This window comes from Schistocerca piceifrons, chromosome 2 (genome assembly GCF_021461385.2).
Source record: "Schistocerca piceifrons isolate TAMUIC-IGC-003096 chromosome 2, iqSchPice1.1, whole genome shotgun sequence".
Classification (NCBI taxonomy): Eukaryota; Metazoa; Arthropoda; class Insecta; order Orthoptera; family Acrididae; genus Schistocerca; species Schistocerca piceifrons.
Window position 1 is genome coordinate 1,100,476,340 of NC_060139.1, and position 20,353 is coordinate 1,100,496,692.

At 39.4% G+C, this 20,353-nt stretch overlaps 1 protein-coding gene across 1 annotated transcript in view; it reads left to right on the forward strand.

Annotated features, from left to right (window-relative positions):
• LOC124774881 (E3 ubiquitin-protein ligase CHIP) overlaps positions 1-16,913 on the forward strand; it is a 111,519-nt gene extending 94,606 nt beyond the window's left edge. Inside the window, exon 7 of the mRNA XM_047249529.1 lies at positions 12,831-16,913. Within this exon, the coding sequence (XP_047105485.1) occupies positions 12,831-12,956 (126 nt within the window). The 3' untranslated portion in view covers positions 12,957-16,913. The remainder of the gene's footprint in view (positions 1-12,830) is intronic.
• The last annotated feature ends 3,440 nt before the right edge of the window (positions 16,914-20,353 follow it).

Sequence of the window (20,353 nt, forward strand, 5' to 3'; positions counted from 1 at the left end):
TCTTCATCTGTCGGCGGTCTGTCTGTCAACAGACGAGGTCGGCCTGTATGCTTTTGTGCTATACATGTCCCTTCACGTTTCCACTTCACTGTCACATGGGAAACAGTGGACCTAGGGATGTTTAGGAGTGTGGACCAATCTCGCGTACAGACATATGACACAAGTGACACCCAATCGCCTGACCACATTCGAAGTCTGTGAGTTCCGCGGAGCGCCCCATTCTGTTCTCTCACGATGTCTAATGACTACTGAGGTTGCTGATATGGAGTACCTGGCAGTAGGTGGCAGCACAATGCATCTAATATGAAAAATGTATGCTTTTGGAGGTGTCTCGATGCTTTTGATCACATAGTGTACATACATACAGGTTACTTTTAGGTTAAGGAATATGATCCATCAGATTTTGTTGTAATTTAAGTTGTAAGTGCACTTATCCATTTATTTTACATTGTGTGTGACCTGTGGCTACCAACCAAAATCAGCCACAGGTCTAAATTAGTACACAATGTCATCTGTACATTTACACATGACATGGTATACTATTTTAGACCCGTGGCTGAGTTTGGTTGGCAGGTCCAGGACACACCCAATGTAAAATAAAAGGAAATGTCCACTTACAATTTAAATGACAGCAAAATCTTATTTATCATATTCCTTAACCTAAAAATAACCTGTGAGTATATATTTCAGGAAAACAGTGATAAACTGACTGAGGATGCAACAGCTGTGGTGAAACATGTTTAGGTGATAAAACAAAACAATAATTTGTGTACTTGCAAAAATGTGTCAATTCTGTCATCACTGAATAGCTGAAAGGTGACCACCTCTTCTGAACAAACAAATGAACTCACCCAGCACTTTTGTACAAAAGTTGGTCACTGCACATTGACCACCATAACCTGCGTGGACTCTACTGAAAGATGATGTGTGACTGATTCGACTCCCCCCCACCCCCCACCCCCGCTCTCACTCTCTCTCTCTGTGTGTGTGTGTGTGTGTGTGTGTGTGTGTGTGTGTGTGTGTGTGTGTGTGTGTGTAAAAAGCTCAACTTATGAACTCATTTCATGTTACTATATGTTTAATCCAACCTACAACCTAGTCCACAAATGAAATTTGTGTTCACAGTGTAATACAATAGATCATATGATACTCTGGTTATTAACGCGACTACTTTTTGGTTAATTTTTTGTTCAGTTTTGTCTCTCACTGTGACACATCCATGATTTATTGCCAAACAGCTTTTCTTTCCCTACACAATTTGTGTATTATTTTTTCTGTATGATACTAGGAAAATGAGTTTTATTAAAAAGTAATAAAAATTACTATTTTTATCAGTTAATCTTCCTGTGATTGATGCAATTTATCCCATTGCTTAACAAATTTTACAATCCTCTTTTATTCGTAGGCCTGCTATTTACGACATTGTAACTTGCTGATGTTACAATCTGTTTTTAGCTGTCTGGTAATTGCTCTTAAATTAGTAATTAAGAGCAAATCAAAATATTAATTTTATAGTTGCAGCATGCACTCTGAGAATCCAGATGTGTGAACTGGATTTTGAGATACAGTAATGTTAGATCCGTTACATTATATCCCACTCAGCAAACTGTTGCAACACGAATTTATGAAAGAACAGTCATTCATTTCCTCTACATATATGCTAGTTTTAAGTGAATGTGGAAGGAATCCTTCATTGCAAAAGAGAAGTAGCAAATTACAAACAATGGAGATTTGTACACAACCTGTAGCAAGTGTGTAAGAGGAACGCAGTAGGGTCATTCCATGCCAATTGGTCTAGAGGTGCCCACATCACCATCACAGATTTTGATGAAATTTCCTATGAATAATTGCCCATGATGCCGGTGGACTGTGGTAAAGTTTCACGATCATGAATTCAGTACTTCAGAGGTATAGTCACTTGTGTGATCCTGTACCGCTACCGACAACAATGCAACCATGAGTTTTTGTCAGCAGTTTTTTTAGTTGTAATGTCTCTGGTAATGTAGTTTGAAAGGAAACAAAAGTAGATCACCTTTTTGCACGCTCTGAAGTGAAATAATAAAAACAATTTCCTGAGCGATTTGCATATAGATAATTTGCAGCAGTCGCCCAAAAATGCAAATGCTTGAAACAAAAAAAAAAATGAAATTTAGCTTTTTATAACTGTGGAAGTAATTGTTGAAACTTTTCTTGTGATATCTTGTAAATACAAAGTCTTAGAAAATAATATTTCATTCTCCTACCGCTTTTCAATAATTGAAAAATTGAGGGCAAAGGTAATGATTTTTGTAAAAATGCCAAAAGGCTGTTTTTGGCCCACTTCTACAAAAAGAGTTTTCTACAAACTCTTTTAAACTACACTACTGGCCATTAAAATTGCTACACCAAGAAGAAATGCAGATGATAAACGGGTATTCATTGGACAAATATGTTATACTAGAACTGAAATGTGATTACATTTTCACATAATTTGGGTGCATAGATTCTGAGAAATAAGTACCCAGAACAACCACCTCTGGCTGTAATAATGGCCTTGATACGCCTGGGCATTGAGTCAAACACAGCTTGGATGCCGTGTACAGGTACAGCTGCCCATGCAGCTTCAACACGATACCACAGTTCATCAAGAGTAGTGACTGGCGTATTGAAACGAGCCAGTTGCTCGGCCACCATTGACCAGATGTTTTCAATTGGTGAGAGATCTGGAGAATGTGCTGGCTGGGGCAGCAGTCGAACATTTTCTGTATCCAGAAAGGCCGTACAGGACCTGCAACATGCGGTCGTGCATTATCCTGCTGAAGTGTAGGGTTTCGCAGGGATTGAATGAAGGGTAGAGCCACGGGTCGTAACACATCTGAAATGTAACGTCCACTGTTCAAAGTGCCGTCAATGCGAACAAGAGGTGACCGAGATGAGTAACCAATGGCACCCCATACCATCGCGCCGGGTGATACGCCAGTATGGTGATGACGAATACACGCTTCCAATGTGCGTTCACCGCGATGTCGCCAAACACGAATGCAACCATCATGATGCTGTAAACAGAATCTGGATTCATCCGAAAAAATGACGTTTAGCCATTCGTGCACCCAGGATCGTCGTTGAGTACACCATCGCAAGCGCTCCTGTCTGTGATGCAGCGTCAAGGGTAACTGCAGCCACGGTCTCCGAGCCGATAGCCCATGCTGCTGCAAACGTCGTCGAACCGTTCGTGCAGATGGTTGTTGTGTTGCAAACGTCCCCATCTCCTGAACCCACCGATTCCATATTATTCTTACGAGGCATTAGATCTCGACTAACACGAGCAGCAATGTCACGATACAATAAACTGCAGCCGCGATAGGCTACAATCCGACCTTAATCAAAGTCGGAAACATGATGGTACACATTTCTCCTCTTTACACAAGGCATCACAACAATGGTGAACTGCTGTTTGTGTATGAGAAATCGATTGGAGACTTTCCTCATGTCAGCACGTTGTAGGTGTCGCCACCGGCGCCAACCTTATGTGAATGCTCTGAAAAGCTAATCATATGCACATCACAGCATCTTCTTCCCGTCGGTTAAATTTCGCGTCTGTAGCACGTCATCTTCGTGTGTAGCATTTTTAATGGCCAGTAGTGTATTTTCATTAGAAAGACCATGTTCTTAACCACCTGAAAAACTAGATTTGGTTTTGCAATGCAACCATATAAGGCCGTAAAAAACGACGACAAGATGGAGGTGCACTGAAAATGAGCCCATATTTGACTGGTACTCAGATTAAATCTGACATTTATCATTATGTTGTACAATTGTTTTGTACTCTCTAGGGAAGACAATATCAAAAGCCTTGATGAGTAGGAAATGAGATAAAATCCTAATAATTTAAGAAAACTTCAAAACTTTTGTCACTGCTCATCGTGACATTGTCTTTTTCTGTTGTAGCTACAGAATCAAACTGGTTATAAAACCCACAGTTCAGCTGTGCATTACCAAGGCTATGGAGATGATGACAGTATAATTATTACATAACACTTGTGGCACACATTGTATAAATAGCCCGTATGGTGAAGTTGACAGCAGTGTTCCTGTTTTTTTTTTTTTGAATTACTAGTATGTCTTTTTACTGTGTAATGTGACTGAAGCGCTACTTTAATTCTGGTTTATGGAATACCGTACTTTTCATTAGCATAGTTTACAATTAATGTGGAACATAAGTATACACACAAAAAATTGTATAAATGTGTTGCTATGGCCGGTATTACACTATCAAATTTCTTTGTCCAATATCTTTGTCAAAGATTTTTGATAGTGTAATAGGGACTTTGTCAAATGTCGTCCAATATTTGATCAAATCTAGGGCCTCGCTGTATATTTGATCAAAGAATCTGCTTGTCTTCTGTTCACTGCAATGTGACATGTTACCACATGGAGCGCTAGCATCGCTGCAGTGTTCTGTCGTCTGTAGTGTTTTTATAACCATTGCCGGTAAATACAATTGGTGTGTGCCGACAACTACAAAATTAATAGAGATGTCTGAAGCTGATGAGGCGCATTACAACGTGAGGCACTCTGAATACAAAAATAGATTAAGAAGATTGGAGACCTAACCTGACCTAACCTAACCTAACCTAACTCTCTCCTGTAGCAAGGAATCGGAGTGTTATAGTGAGCCCGTCTTCTGAAGATGTAGCAGTTCTTAAGTCAATATTGTGTGATATGAGGATACACTTCATTGAGCACATACAGAAATGTATGCTCATCCATTCTTAAGTAATTGATGTACGACTTGACGTCTTCCACTGTAAGCTCACGTAACAAGTTTTGTTGAACGCTTTTATCGTGTCGTCGTAAAACCCACAGCTTCACCCAGATTAGATTAGTTTTTCGTTCCATAGATCCGTGCTGAGAAGATCCTCGTGGATGTGGAACATGTCGATTTTTTTTTTTTTTTTTTTTTTTTTTTTTTTTTTTTTTTTTTTTTTTTTTAAAAAAAAGCTGAAATAACAATACTAATAGTATGAATAAATACATCATTTGTTTCTATTAAAAATTTCGCCAATGGAGTTGAAGGAGTTGGCCAGTAGTAAGTCTTTCAGGCTCCTTTTAAAATGATCTTTATTTCTAACTAAATTTTTTATGTTTCCTGGCAAATTATTGAAGATGAGTGTTCCTGAGTAGTGGACCCCTTTTTGAACTAAAGTAAGTGCTTTTAAGTCCTTGTGCAGATCATTTTTATTCCTGGTATTGTATGTATGAACTGAGTTGTTTGTTGGAAAAAGAGATATATTATTTACGAGAAATTTCATTAAGAAGTAAATATACTGAGTTAGTATACCCAGTTCTTTGAAGAGGTTTCTGCAGGAGGTCCTTGAATTTACTGCACAAATAATACGTATTACACGCTTTTGGACCTTGAAAACTTTTGTTTGACTTCAAGATTTACCCCAAAATATTATCCCATATGACATTATGGAATGAAAGTATGCAAGCTTTTTCATTTTTATGTTGCCTATGTCTGCTAACACTCGAATTGCAAATACAGATTTGTTAAGGCCTTTCTGCAGTTCTGTGGTGTGCTCCTCCCAACTGAATTTATTATCAAGTTGTAATCCCAGGAATTTAAGACTGTCAACCTCGTATGTATGGTTCCATTCCCCCCCCCCCCCCCCCCCCCTCCCCCCCCCCCCCCCCCACTTCTTTTCCGCATGTGCACACAATGAAATTGGAGTACGTAGAACTGCTGCGGTTAATAACAAGTTGTTGTCAGCCATCTTGAACTTTGACGAAAAATTTGATGACAGTGTAATACCCCTTGTAGCGCTACGTCAAAGATCTTTGTCAAATATATTGGACGGAATATTGGATCACATCTTTGATCAAATCTTTGACAAAGAAATTTGATGGTGTATACCGGCCTATGGTTCATGGTGGCTTAACCACTGTTGGTTCCTTTTAAAGTGAGAAAATTAGCATCCCCATCACCATAGGGGCTACACCCAATTGCTGTGCAACAACCTAAGGGTTTCTTTACTCAGGATCCCAAGCAGATGTTACATTTCTACAAGCATCAGAGGCCACAGGTAGAAAAGATCTCTTTCAGAGTCCTAAGCTTATGTCTAATTCAAGCTACTTGAAGTTTTTAGACGTTTATTAATATGCTGTAACTTTCCTGAGGAAAACTATACTACCATCTAGATGTTGTCACTGATGAGATTGTTTGGAAAGGAATTTTGATGGGACAGAACCCAACAAATTACACTTTCAAAAGTGATTTCCTCAAATTATTAGAGCCGCAAAAGAGAGAGAGAGAATGATTTTTATTGGATTCCTTGTTCCATTAATTTTTTTTATAAAAAGAATTTTGTTTCAGGTTTATCCCACAGTTACTTCCAGAGATATAAAAATCTAAACTTCACATTTATTTCATGCGTCCATTTTGTCAGTTGTCTTTGCTTCTAATTACCCACATGCAAATCACACAGGAATCCTTGTTTTTTATTAATTCGCTTAAGACAGAGCCCAAAAAGTTGTACAAGTGACATAGTTTTGTTTCTTGCGAGAAAATATTTCCGAATATGCTACGTTTCAAAGTTGCCAAAAACTCACAAGTGCACTGTCGATAGCTGCATAACAAGGTTAAACAAATGCTTAAATCTCTGAAAGCATTACATTGGTGAAAGTAAAACTTTCGCCGTGTTCATTGGGAATGTGTGAATGTTCAAACAAAATTTCAACAATATCCTTGGTGGTCATGCAGGAAGGAATCTTCTCTGAAATTAAACCACTTGGTGTGGAATGTGCAAGATCCCCCCGCTTCTAAACTAATACTGTTATTACTCAGCTTAGCCACGAGTCCGTAGAGGGTGGTATATGTGACATACAGTATAACTGGTCAGCATTTCCACCTGGAATTTGTGAGTGTAAGTCGGACCTTCCTTGATCCGCCTTGGTGAGTCGTGTCGTCGGATTTCCTCCTACCTGTGCGCGGTGCAGCTCTCATAAATGTCGTCCCATGGAGATTCATCATTGGCGCATTGGCTGTCTCTGTTGGTGGAAGCTAATTATCTGAAATTGCCGTCGATCAACTTTGGGATATCTATTTACTCGAAATTAAAATTTCAGAATGCCGTAATATCACTTTTATTCTTATTACATCAATAATGAAACACTCATGTCACAAACTACGCGTAACCGAGAGCATGGCTACCATCGAACAAGACAGGCTAACGCTTGTTGCTACAGTCCAGTGCCGAGCCCCACCCCACTACGCGCGACGTATGGTCGCTTCATCATCTAGCCAGCCAGTGTGGGAAATGTTCACCAATTCGTGGTCGGCTACGGACTACAGCACTTCCTAACTATCGTTAATACATGAATAAGAGACAGTAGTTTATTAAAAGTGGTAAAAATGTCTTCCTCACGTAAGAGGCACCTTACAAATGGCCCAATAAAATTTTAGAAATAAGCCTGACGAATATTATGTTCCCTTTGTTCACAGAGTGGGTGTTTGTAAGGGTAAGCTGAAAAGTTCTCAGCCTGGCACAGAGATGCTGAAATCGTCAGCATTTTCTTTTGATGGTACACTTGCAGTGAAATGGTTCAAGTTTCAATTTGGTCTGTGATGAACCTGAACTGTAGTTTTAACAGTTAAGAAACCTGTGGTAGCTGGAGATGCTGCTGAACTTCTCTGAAAATTGATCCATCTGAGGAAAATAACAAAACTGCAGCAATAATTGAAAAGCTCAGTAAAATATACAGTATTGTTTGTTTGAAGTCATTCACACCATAGAAAGAATATGGCTTATTTTACTTCCAACGAGAAGGCTTTGTGCAAGATGAGTGCTGCTCTTGTAGATTTTGTCGCCCAGCGGGGTTTCCTCGGATGCAAGATTAAATTTGAAGGTAACTGACAAATACAATAAAAGACTGATGGAAAAATACGAAAGAACAGGTCAAGATAGTAAAACCGACTTATTATTCTGCCCACAGAAGAGTGCACTACCAAAGGCTGTAGTGTTAGTAAAATTTTCATGGACAAAAACAACAACAGACTGCTCTTAATGGCATCATGATAGGTGACATCTCTTGGAAGCTACAAGCGGGTTGCACATGGTAAAGTGGCTCAGTGGTTGGTTTCCTGTTCACCTGCTGTGTCCAGAATCTGTGTGCATAGAACTCAATATGGTACAGTATATGGAGGTGGGAGTGACAGTTTGACTCAGTCTGTCCTTAGGATTACATGCGAGCAGTCCTCATGATCATCATGCACAGAAGTTGACAAAGAACCATGCCTGGAGGCTTTGGAAGGATTGATCAGGTTGATATGCTCCCTCAAACAATGCAGCAACTCTGATTGATACTGTGTTTCATTTGTAAGGGGGTCGGACTCAACAAACTCTCTGAGCAGACACAGTGTATCACCGTAAACAAGCAGAGGTGCAGATGTCCATGAACTTCAGTGACACATGAGGACTGACTTCAGTGTTTTATGCCGTCGCTCAATTGTGCCATTGCTGGCTGAATGGTAAATTGTTGTTTTATATCGTATGTGGCTACAGAATTTCACGAGCTGGGGAATCGAGCCTGATTCAGACTGTTGGCCCCTATAGGCAGTTATGTGCAATGGGAGGCCAAACCTTGCTAGCCATGCTGATGTAAACACAGAGACTATGGTTTCTGCCAATATGTTATCAGTCAGAACTGACTCTGGCCACTGTGTGTACATGTCTGTCATAGTTAGCAAATACCACTGGCCGTCCGAAAGGGGAAGCAATCCCACCACATTGAGGTGAACGTGAGCAAAATGTGAGGATGCATCTGGAAAATAACCTACCAGTGCCTGAACTTGGCTGGAAATTTAGAGTTGGCATGTTCATGTCCATTCAAGGCAGTCCATTCCATTCCTGGCCACAAAAAAACACTGTGACACCAACTGGAATGTTGGTAGAACTCTGGGATGACAGAGATTGTGAAAACTGTTGAACCCTAATCTCTGGAACATGGCTGGTACGAAGGGGCGAGATCATTTGTGTGCCACTTCACAGTATAGCTGAGTGCCTTCTCCAGGAGCATAAACTAGTTGCAACTTCAAGACTTTGGTGTCATTGTGCAGCAGGGTGTGTAACTCCAGAACCTCCTCTTGAGCCTTGACAAGTACTGTAGTGTGCACAGGTTGTGATATGCTGGTTACTCGAGACAAAGAGTCCACCACAACGTTATTAATGCCCAAAATGTGATGGGTATAGGTGCTGAAATGGGTAATAAATTCCAAGTGATTGCACTGATGTGGAAAGCAGGTGGTACTGTTCCTCTTGAAGCATAAGTTATCAGCTTCTAATTGGTGTATACAATGAACTCCCTTGCTTTGATCTGTGGTCTGAAATGTTTGATTGTTTCATAAATAGCCAAGAGCTCTCAATCATTGGTACTCCATCTCTGTTATGGTGGTGATAATTTGTGAGAAAAATTCACAACTGCCTGCCGTGCATTGTTCACCCATTGTGGAAACAGCTACGCCAGTAGCTGACTGACTTGTGCCCACCAGCATTGAGTTTGGGGTGTGCCAGCAGTGCTGCTTTTGCCAAGCTGTGTTTTGCTGCATCAAATGCTGAATGCATCACCTCGGTCCACTGCACTGGGTAACTGCTCTTGGCTTTCAGCCAAACCAGTGCTGCTGTCAGTGGTTCCTGTTGTTCTGCTGCCTGTGGTAAATGCCATGAATAGAAATTCAGCATACCTAAGTACCTTCACTGTTGTTTAATTGTAGCTGGTCGACAGCTGCAAAATGGCTTTGACTTTACGCTTCAGTGGCGACCAGCCTGCAGAAGAATTTGGTATCCTAGAAATTCATCTTCTGGCTGTCCAAACATGCATTTGGCCATGTTCAACACCACACCATAACGTTCTAAACACTGGAAAGCCTCCATGAGATGTTGACAGTGGTGGTCTTTGCATGATGAAAACACAAGCACTTCATCTAAGTCTGCAAGCAAAACAGCAGCCCACACAAGACAGAGTCGATAATTTGCTGCCAGGTTAGCACGGATTGTGTAGTCCAAATGTCACATATTTGCTCTCAAATAACCCAAATTGTGTGATGATTATAGTCTTTGGTATATCCTCCTGCTACAGGAATCTGAGTTCAGGATTTGGCACAGTAGAGTACACTGAACATTTTCACCCTGTGGAGTGCGTAGTTGTAGGCCCTCAATAGGCCCTCAATAACAGCACTGGGTAGCGATCAGGTACAGATTGGGCATTCAGTACACAATAATTGCCCGTGAGTGCCAGGCTCCTCCCTTCTTTGGAATTAAATGCAGGGCAGATTCCCATGCGCTATTTGAAGGTCTGACGATACCCCCTCACATCTTCGCAACATTTGGGGTCTACAAAACACAGGTGTTCCATCCACAAAACACAGGTGTTCCATCCGTGGTGTCTATGTTGTGTACAGTGTGGTGTCTATGTTGTGTACAGTGTCATGTAAGATTTGTTGTGGTGCACCAGATCAGAAACTCTTCATTGCCGACCTGTAATACCTTGACATGGTGGTCTCCTGCATTATGGTGGTACCTGATGGCCCCAAATAACAGTGTCCACTAACCAAGCGTTGGTCATGTCTGGCAAGAGTTGGTAATATGCCAAAAACTCTGCTCCAGTGATCACCTTGACGATGTCCGCTACTGTGAAATACCATGAAAATTGCCAGTGCTGCACTATGTTTAATTCCTCTCGTTGCATGCCATACATCACAATGTCAGAATTGTTTGCCACTGACAGATGAAATGATGTTGGTGGCCAAAACAATGCACAGACATCCTGGGTAGAATACTGAGGTCAGAGCCTGAATCTGTTAAATACTTCCAGGTAGATACTCTGTCAGTTGTAAACAGGTCTCTTAACGCATTTGGATGATCGGAGGCACCTGTGACCGACCGCCATTAGCTTTTGAATGTGCCCATGGGCTAGTGCATTTCTTAGCCTGCCCACCTAATCTTCTGAGGTACCAACATATTGACAGTCTGGTATCATAATGGCTCCTAGATCATCTGCGGTTACTTTCCTCGTATTGTGTGGGTCACCTTGTTACAGTAATGTGCCAGTCTGAGTGCTCAGCATATCAACCTTTCTTGACAGAGCATCAAAATCACAATGTGAGACTGTAGAATGTGTGGTTGCTTTACGGGCTGTCACTGACACAGCGCTGATCTGGCACGGAGCGATGGCTTCTTGCATGCGGTCCACCATATTCCAGGGCATCACTGCTCACGAAATGATGATCTCCGTTACTTACAACTACAGCCAGCTGCTCCATAAAGTGCCTAGAAGATTGTTGGGCTTGGTCCCACTGTCCACCTTGCCCAGGAGATGCTGCAGGTACTGTGACAGTTTCCAGTAGCCAGTGTCCTACTGTGTCGGTACTTGCCTGATGCAGTCCTTCCAAGATGCGCGGCTCTATGGATCAGTTCTGTTTTCATCTTTTTTAGATGTTCTCTAAAATTGGATCTGTAATAATCTCTTGCACTTATAACGCATAGAGTAACGTTGGTCTAATTGACTCACTGTTGTTGTTGTTGTTGTTGTGGTGGTGGTCTTCAGTCCTGAGACTGGTTTGATGCAGCTCTCCATGCTACTCTATCCTGTGCAAGCTTTTTCATCTCCCAGTACCTACTCCAACCTACATCCTTCTGAATCTGCTTAGTGTATTCAATTGACTCACTACAAGTACAAATTTGATGCGTCTGCTGTGATACCAGCGTAACAAAAACTGTCCTCCACCTGAGCAATGGTACCGGATTATGTGGCCACAACGGGGATAGACGAATGGCCAGTCATGACACTGAGGGTTGGCCCATCTCCTCACAATTCTGCAGAACCCGTATTTTTGCGTATATCACATTGGGGTCACCACTGATGGGATAATTGTACCTAAAGCTCCCATACTTGAGATAATGTTCAGGTATGCATACTGAAAATACACTGAATGCAGCTTTATTGTAACACTGATCAGTTGGAAAGCTAGACAAGTTTTGCTGCTAAGGGCGACTCTAAAACATGTCAACAAAAGAACATACAGAAAGAGGATTGTAGCACTTCACTGCAATAGTTTCGCTGGATGGTGCAAATGTTCACATGCACAACTATGATAATTGATATGTATAGTGGTTGGTTGCTACACATAAAACATTATTTACATATTTAATTTATTATATAAACCTGAATATTGTATTATTCCTTTACTACTAAGTAGTCTTTGTACTCCTTTCGAATATTATTACATGTATGACAGCCATAGGTTTTCGGGCAGACTTTTACTAACTTGATATCTTAAGTACCAATATTCTTTTTTGAGGACACACTTAGTATACCACACACAAAGGTTGTTTTTTCATCCTATCATGTATCTTTCGTAATGAACACTATAATTGCACTTTGGTTTTAACAGACTGTGTTCATATGCCATTCCCTTTTCATCTCATCCAGAATATTACTTAGCAGTCTAGTGAGTTCTAAAAATCACTTTAAAAAGATGTATTGACTTAACTGATTATTTTGAAGAGATTAAATAAAGTAGGGTGTATTGCAGATTTTTTTTCCTAGTACCCATTATATATGGGGTATGGTTGTGCTTTTCTGGTAATTCCTTAATGTTACAACTTTCTCAGGTTTATATGTGTAATGTTGTCAAGGCTTACTTTTCGAATGTTTTGATCTCTACTTCCAGTTACACATTTCCATTTCTCTGTAGAAGCAGACTGACTCATCACTGCTTTTGTGTTATTGTTGGTATCTTAAATTTCTCATATCACATGGTCTCAATCTCATAGTTAGTATATCTTTTGCAGAGAGTTGGCCATTTTGACCCAGTTACAAGGGTAAAGTTGACCCAAGACCAGCTGATCCCAAATTTTGCCATGAAAGAAGTTGTTGATGGATTTTTGCAAGAAAATGAATGGGCTCTGGACTACTGAGGATTCAACAGAGTATTAAGAAGACTGTTCGTGACACACAGACGTATAAGTATGTGGACATTGTCCACTAATTTGAGCCTGGTAAGGACCTGTAAATAAGGGGGGATGACAGATAGGTAACAAATTTTGTATTTACTTTTAAAAATTGTCCTGTATACTTGAGAATTGTTCCTTGTTTTATTCAGAATCTGGCCTTACATTTAGCAAAGGTGTAAGCAGAAGGTATGACGCGTATCCCAACAGTGACCTGTCTCTGTGATTTTCCGTGTGTCTGTGTGCAAAGCTGATGAGCACTCCTATGAAACCATCATTTTCACATGAAAATTTTTATATAAATAGACCAATTTTATAGCCGTGTAATTGAATCTACAGTGACAGTGAAAACTCAAGATATGCTATTCCACTTCAGGAGAGGCTTGTTAATGTTGTAAATTAGATTCATTCTGAGCTTTTGGCATCAAAGAGCATTATGTAGTGTTCTTTTGGAGGAACTGTGTAAGAACAGTTTGACATTAAATCGTCTGTTTCTTCCCAAAAGATGACATTTTATGAATATATGTAAAATTCATAGCAGGTTCCTTCTTTGTGCATATTGGTGATCACAAGAAACAATTAAGAATAAAAATATACAGTTTAGTAACTTGAAATGCTATCATTATCAAGCTATACTTGCTATGACTGCTTATGACAAACTGTGTCATATGCCTTATTCTCAAGCTCAATTGTCAGGTGATTGCTACTGTTGCTGTTGATGTGATAAGATGATAAGTCTATTGACAGTCCAAGATCAGTACAGTTATTTGTGTTGCATACTGAAATAATAATGTTGTGAAAGACTGGAAAGTCCAAAATGAGATAACAATATGAATAGGATATACTCACCACACAGGGGCGGCATTGAGTCATATATGGGCACATTTAAAAGTAGTCTGTTGGAAAATGCTAGCTTCCAGACGAAGTCATCAGATGGGACACGCGCGCGCGCCCACACACACACACACACACACACACACACACACACACACACACACACACACACACAGTAGTACCTGGAGATGACAGTGGCCGTGTGTGTGTGTGGGGGGGGGGGGGGGGCGGTGTCATGTGTATGTCTGATGCTTAATGCATTCTTGTGGTGAATAGCATTCTATCCAGTTTGTATCATTAATGAGTTTTCTTCAGGTTACTGCTCTAGTAAGCACAATGTTTTCTCTCATTGGAGAAAGTTACCATGTTTTTAAACTGGCCGCATGAACTTGTTTAATTTGATAAATCTTTATCCTTCGGCATGCTCCAGCTTACAGCTGTATTTGCACTATTCATTTTGCATTATTGTAAGATCCTGCCCATCTCCATATGACCTTCTGACAGCGTCAAATATGTAGGATTGTACTGCAAATAGATACTGTGATTCTCTGTCAGTGTGAGTGGCTACTTTACTCATCTTGTAAGTGTTCTTGAAATTTCCAAAATAAAAAATTACTGTCATTATTCTTAGACAATATGAAAATAGAACCAGTCTGATTTCTATTTCTTTGTGTTATAAATCTTCCATATTCAAATAGAAAGAGGTTTTCTTTAAAAATATGCAAATGTCTTTTATTTTATTTTTTTTTTAATTAACAAAAAAATTTCACATCGCCACCTGTCTTGTTTGTGAGAACATTTTTATTGATTTATTCATGGAAGAATTTTGAGTGTTCATTAAATTTGATTTACTGTGTAGTGTAAATGTTTGCCACTTTAAAGTGGTCTGTTGAAAAATTTCTTGGCCTTTTATCTCTGTATCAACGAATTGTATGGGTGTCACTGACACAGATGAAGCAGACCATTCTACACATAGTGAACCAGATTCTCCTGTGTAATAACTTTCTTTCCCAGGCCATAAGCTTCTCATAAAATTATTAATTCTATAAACAATATTGCTTCACAGTTTGTGATGTTCCCCAAAATTAGTATCAGTAGTATTGATTATTAACAGCACCAAATTTTTTCTGCAGGAATGTTCAGAGCCTGCCCAATCTTTTATAAAATATTGGAAAGAGAAAATACTTTAAGAACACAAAGTAAATAAACATTATTACTTACGCTTATCATCGAGTGTGTAGTAAACAGTATGAGAGAATGTTTTTGCTATAAATAATGAGAAATGCTTAATGTCTAGATTGTCCAACAGCTTAAAAATTTATTCTGTCAGTGATTTGTACACTTAACATGTTATTGGTAAATAAGAGACATACATTCCAGTTACATAAATAATATTTTTACATGTTCTTAATAACTGTCACGTGCACCACAGCTACCTTCATACCTATTCTATAGCATACACTTTTGTTGGCTGATAATGGCAAGTATACTTATTGTCATTGCCACATAATTTGATTTATGTGGTGCTGGCCTTGCAACAATGGTAATACTGGCTCCTATCAGATTACTGAAGTTAAGCAATGTCGGGCTGGACTAGTTCTTGGATGGGTCCCCAGCCGAAGATGACATGGCGGACGGTCAGTACCGCAGGACCTTCGAGGCCTGTTCAGATTTTGTTTTTGTTCATTGCAGACATTAACAGGCTTACAAGATGTGAATAACTACCAGGGAGCACCACAGCCATTCAGAAGTTTTGTCTTTGTCATTTACCTAATGATAAATCTCTTTGAAAAGAGAAAAATTTCCCTACTCTGTCCTAACATGAAGAAACCTCAAAGCAGCTGCTCCTCAGAGAAAGTGCAGTGTCTGATGGAAAGATGGTTAGTTTCTACATACAGTAAATAACATACTTACAAATATCAGGAAACAAAAAGTCATGTGAAAGTAGATGATGGTGATAAAGTGGTTCACTCATTGATTTAGACTGACAAAACTTTGATCGGTGGTGGAAAAATATCCAAACTTTCTTGGACTTGCTTAGTGAAAACGCCTGCGATAATGCCAACTTATTGGTGCTGTGAAATGTTAAGTTATAAATAAGAGCTGATTAACTCAAAAAGAGGCTTGTCTGATGTTCATTAGTGATTGCTGCATACCTGCAAGGAAAATCAACAGAAATTGAATACATTATAAGACTTGTATTTTTTTATGTATGCGGTTAGGATGTAGGAAATAGTGGCAGCTTTGTAAGAAAAAAAATGTATTATTCATGTCATTCAGTGGGTTGTATGTTATCTAGGTCTATTTTCAGTGTAGTGAAGCAAGTTTTCTGTGATTTATTTTCTGATAAAGGAAACTTAAAATGGCAACCCAGCTGTAAATGTGTTGAAGGAGCAAAAAAGATTGAAGGTGATGATTTCTGATAGCACAATATCTTGTGATATCAAACTTGTGTGAATATTTTTTCACAGATATCATCTAAAAATTTCTCAAGGACATATTTAAAAATATGTGGTGCTGCTGCTTTTGTAGTAAATGTTTAAGAATTGCATTCTTCTTGTTGTATTGTAAAATTTCACTGTTTCCTTTGCTCAGGTAATTTTTGTAGATGTCTGTATCATTGTATAGATTTTTTTTTGCTGTGACTAATAGTCAAGATTTATTTTCCACTCTTTGTATCTCTGTTGATTTTTTCTTACAGTAATTGCATTTACTTGCGTGAGTGATTCCACTGTAAAGTGCCATGAAAACATTAATCTTCATGTAGCAGTATAACTTTTTTGGATTGGCATTTTGACAGTTTGAGATTGTGGTAATTAGTATTCTGTACTTATTCCTTGCATTCGAAATTAATGGTCCTCATTTTAGACTTTCTGCTGTTCATGAAAGAGTACATGTGTGTTTATATGCTAGATCAATGCTCATACTGAAGTTGGATGCCACGAATATTATGTGATGAACCTACGCAGGGAATCTCATCTGTACATTAACATATTGCATTCATAAATTTGTACAAAATTTGGTGGATTGTTGATTTGTCAGTGCACTACCTGTTACCATTGTACAATAAAAGTGTATTTTTATTTCAAAGCCAGCTGAATGCATGTATTACCCATTGTTGTATCATAAACAGCCAATGTTTATATAATTTCTATTGTTACCAAGATGAGGGCACATGTAAGACGTGTTATTTCTTTGTTCAAGCATTTGGCACTCCAAATATATTTCAAGAAAATGTTTTACAGGTATGTCTACAATTAGCAATGATAATTACTATTCTCTGAAAGCCTATATATTCTTAAACATTCCTAGCCAATTAAATATGCACTACTTGTCTTTTGGAGGTACCCTCATCCATAGTTGCATTATTTTATTGACATTGGCAACCAGTCCTATAGAGACATGGATTATTGTTTTTCTCATAAGTATTTTGGTTTACTCATGTTTAGTCCCCAGCATGTGGATTTGACCTCCAATTCACAAGTTTTTACAGAAGTGCAGCTCGTGACAGGGAAGATTGCCCAATACTCAACACAGTAGCCACTCCATGCCAGTTCTTCAGGTACCTGTACAGTGGCAGTCCTGTGACTACAAGGGAGTGAACCATTATTGACACTGGAGTTGTTACCTCCCTACGCATGCTAGAGAGTTGGTGCTTGCCCATTTGGGCGCATGTGGACTCCGAGCAGTTGCCATCAAGCTGTGTGGTCATTGCTCCGATTGGACTGTGCTGGTGCGATAAGCCCATTCAGAGCAGGTGGCTCCATAGCAGATATCTTGTGCAGTAAGAAGGCCAAAGTTGTCATGGAGTGACCGTGAGCTTCTGACAGTCTCTACAGACAGACCTCAATCATTCAGTGCACATTGTTATGACACAGAACATTCCCTCTTTGGCCACACAATGAGAGGATTGCAAAATCAAGTGAAGTGTAGAAACTTGGTCCCTCCTCTCACTTCCTGGTTTGCACCCTAACTGTTCGAGGGTCATTTTTATCTATCAAGTCTGCAATCTTTATAGATAATATTGAAAATGTATTTGGAAAAATTTCTTCTGTCAGTAAACTACAAAGTGGTTCTATCGTAATTAAAACAGCAACTCCTACCCAGTCACAAATGTTATTTACCTCTGAGAAACTTGGTGACATACCTATTACCATAACACCTCTAAGAGCCTGAACATGATACAGGGTGTAATTTTGTCACAAGGACTAACAGCTGCAGGTGGATGAGGAATTACAAAAACCTGGAGAAGCGAGGGGGTCACTCTGTAGTTTGTGTACATCTTTGCTTGACATACAACAAATTTGGGGGCCAGAATATTTGTCCTATATTCTGAGTGAGCTTCATTTACTGAGAAATATAAAAACAAGGTCTGTGATTGTGATGCGAAGCCATACTTCACATCCACGACTATACTTCGGGTACATTTTATTTGTTCCATGAATTTGTAGGAACTGGTCAGCTGTTCGAAAACTCAACGTGTGACCAATCACCATTCTGTGTCATTTGCAGACACACCACCACACTCCTCCAATCTCCAAAGTGTGCTACTTTAATTGAAGAATGTAAAACCCAGAAACTAAAGGCCTTCGATTATCTGTAATATTTGGAAACCAGAAAAAGTGCAGCTACTTACATCCTGTCCCAGTGGTATCAAATTGTGCCACTACTGAGGCTAGATCGTCGGTACCTCAGTTACTTACTCCGTCCATTCCCTCAGTGTCTGACCTCTAGTACTTGTGCAAAAAAATTAGCCCATGAGGGAGGCAGGCCCTCCTACTTGTGGGTCGTGCAGCTACACATTTAAATATCTCCACTCCCCTCCACCCACCCTGTCCGTTTTCTCCTACTTGGAGATTTCAACCCCTACCACAACCTGTTGGAGGGAGGAGGGCAGGAAGGAGATCTACTGATAAAATAATATTTGGAATAAATATTACAATGGAAATTCGCTGGTGCCGCACAAGAGATACAACAGTGATGAGTTCGCTCCAGAGTGTGGTCTTAGATAATTTACGCACAGTGATGCTCACATTTTTCGTGTACACAAAAAATCTGTAACGTATAGTGTTGAGTTGTTAGATGATAGTTCTTCGAGTCTTTTATGTTATTTAGCACTACTTCTTCATTGAAGACAATGTTACGGCATCCAGATTGCTCTGCCTAAATTTCGTGCTTCTCCAAAGTATTACAAATACCGTCAATACGGATAGATAGATCAGATGAAGTAAGGAACTAGTAAATGAAGTTGACTTTGTACTATAAGAATTAATGTATTTCACGTTATTAGTGAACTAAACAGAAGTCCACATCCTCTCTCTATCATGGACTGGCAAAGACAGACAGCGCAAAATCGATGAACATCTAATAGGAGTTCTTTACAGATATAAGAAAATCGATGTTCTTCATCTTTTCTCACTAGTTCCACAGGCTTGATTGCTGTGGGTATACCGTGTTTTAATATCTGATGTAAACTACTCAGGCAAATGAATGGATGAAATAAACAGATAAAAATGAAACATATACCCATATAGATAAACCAGCATAAGTTCCAATACATCTGCACCACCCCCACCATGTGCAGGTGTGATCCACGATTACTGGACCGACAGTTTACACTAGCTCTCTGTCAGTCCATTATGGCCAGGTGACATCGGCTGGTACGTATTTCTTGATCCAAAAAAAAAAAAAAAAAAAAAAAAAAAAAAAAAAAAAAAAAAAAAAAAATATTCCAACAGCCATATATTTTAGGTTATTTCATTTTATGTACCCAATGCTACCAGTTACGGCAACTCAGTATTGCCATCTTCAGGCCCCATACGCTTATTTCGTATTAACAAGCATATCGTATGGCCCCATTACACTGGAACCGTGAATCTGGCCGTTATGCAACTGATTCATGAGTCGGTGTGACCCTTTCATATGAATCAGTTGCATAACGGTCGGATTCACAGTTCCAGTTTAATGGCACCATACGATAAGCTTGTTAATACGAAATAAGCGTATGGGGCCTGAGTTGCCGAAATTGGTAGTATTCGATATATAAAATAACCGAAAATATACGGCTGTTGGAAAAGTTTTTTGAACCGAGAAAAAAGGATTACAGTAGCGGTGATTGTATTTTTGGCCTGACCAGGGCTTAAAATACCTTTATTGATGGACAGTCTTATTTTAATGTATACCCTCTTATTTTACAATTTTATTTTCATATTCTGAATTCCGTAGAAATGTTGGAACACGTGAGGCAATACTAACCTTACGACTTATCTTAGAAGAAAGATTAAGAAAAGGCAAACCTACGTTTCTAGCATTTGTAGACTTAGAGAAAGCTTTTGACTAAAATACAGGGAGCGAAAGGCTATGTACAATTTGTACAGAAACCAGATGGCAGTTATAAGAGTCGAGGGGCATGAAAGGGAAGCAGTGGTTGGGAAAGGAGTGAGACAGGGTTGTAGCCTCTCCCCGATGTTATTCAATCTGTATATTGAGCAAGCAGTAAAGGAAACAAAAGAAAAATTCGGAGTAGGTAT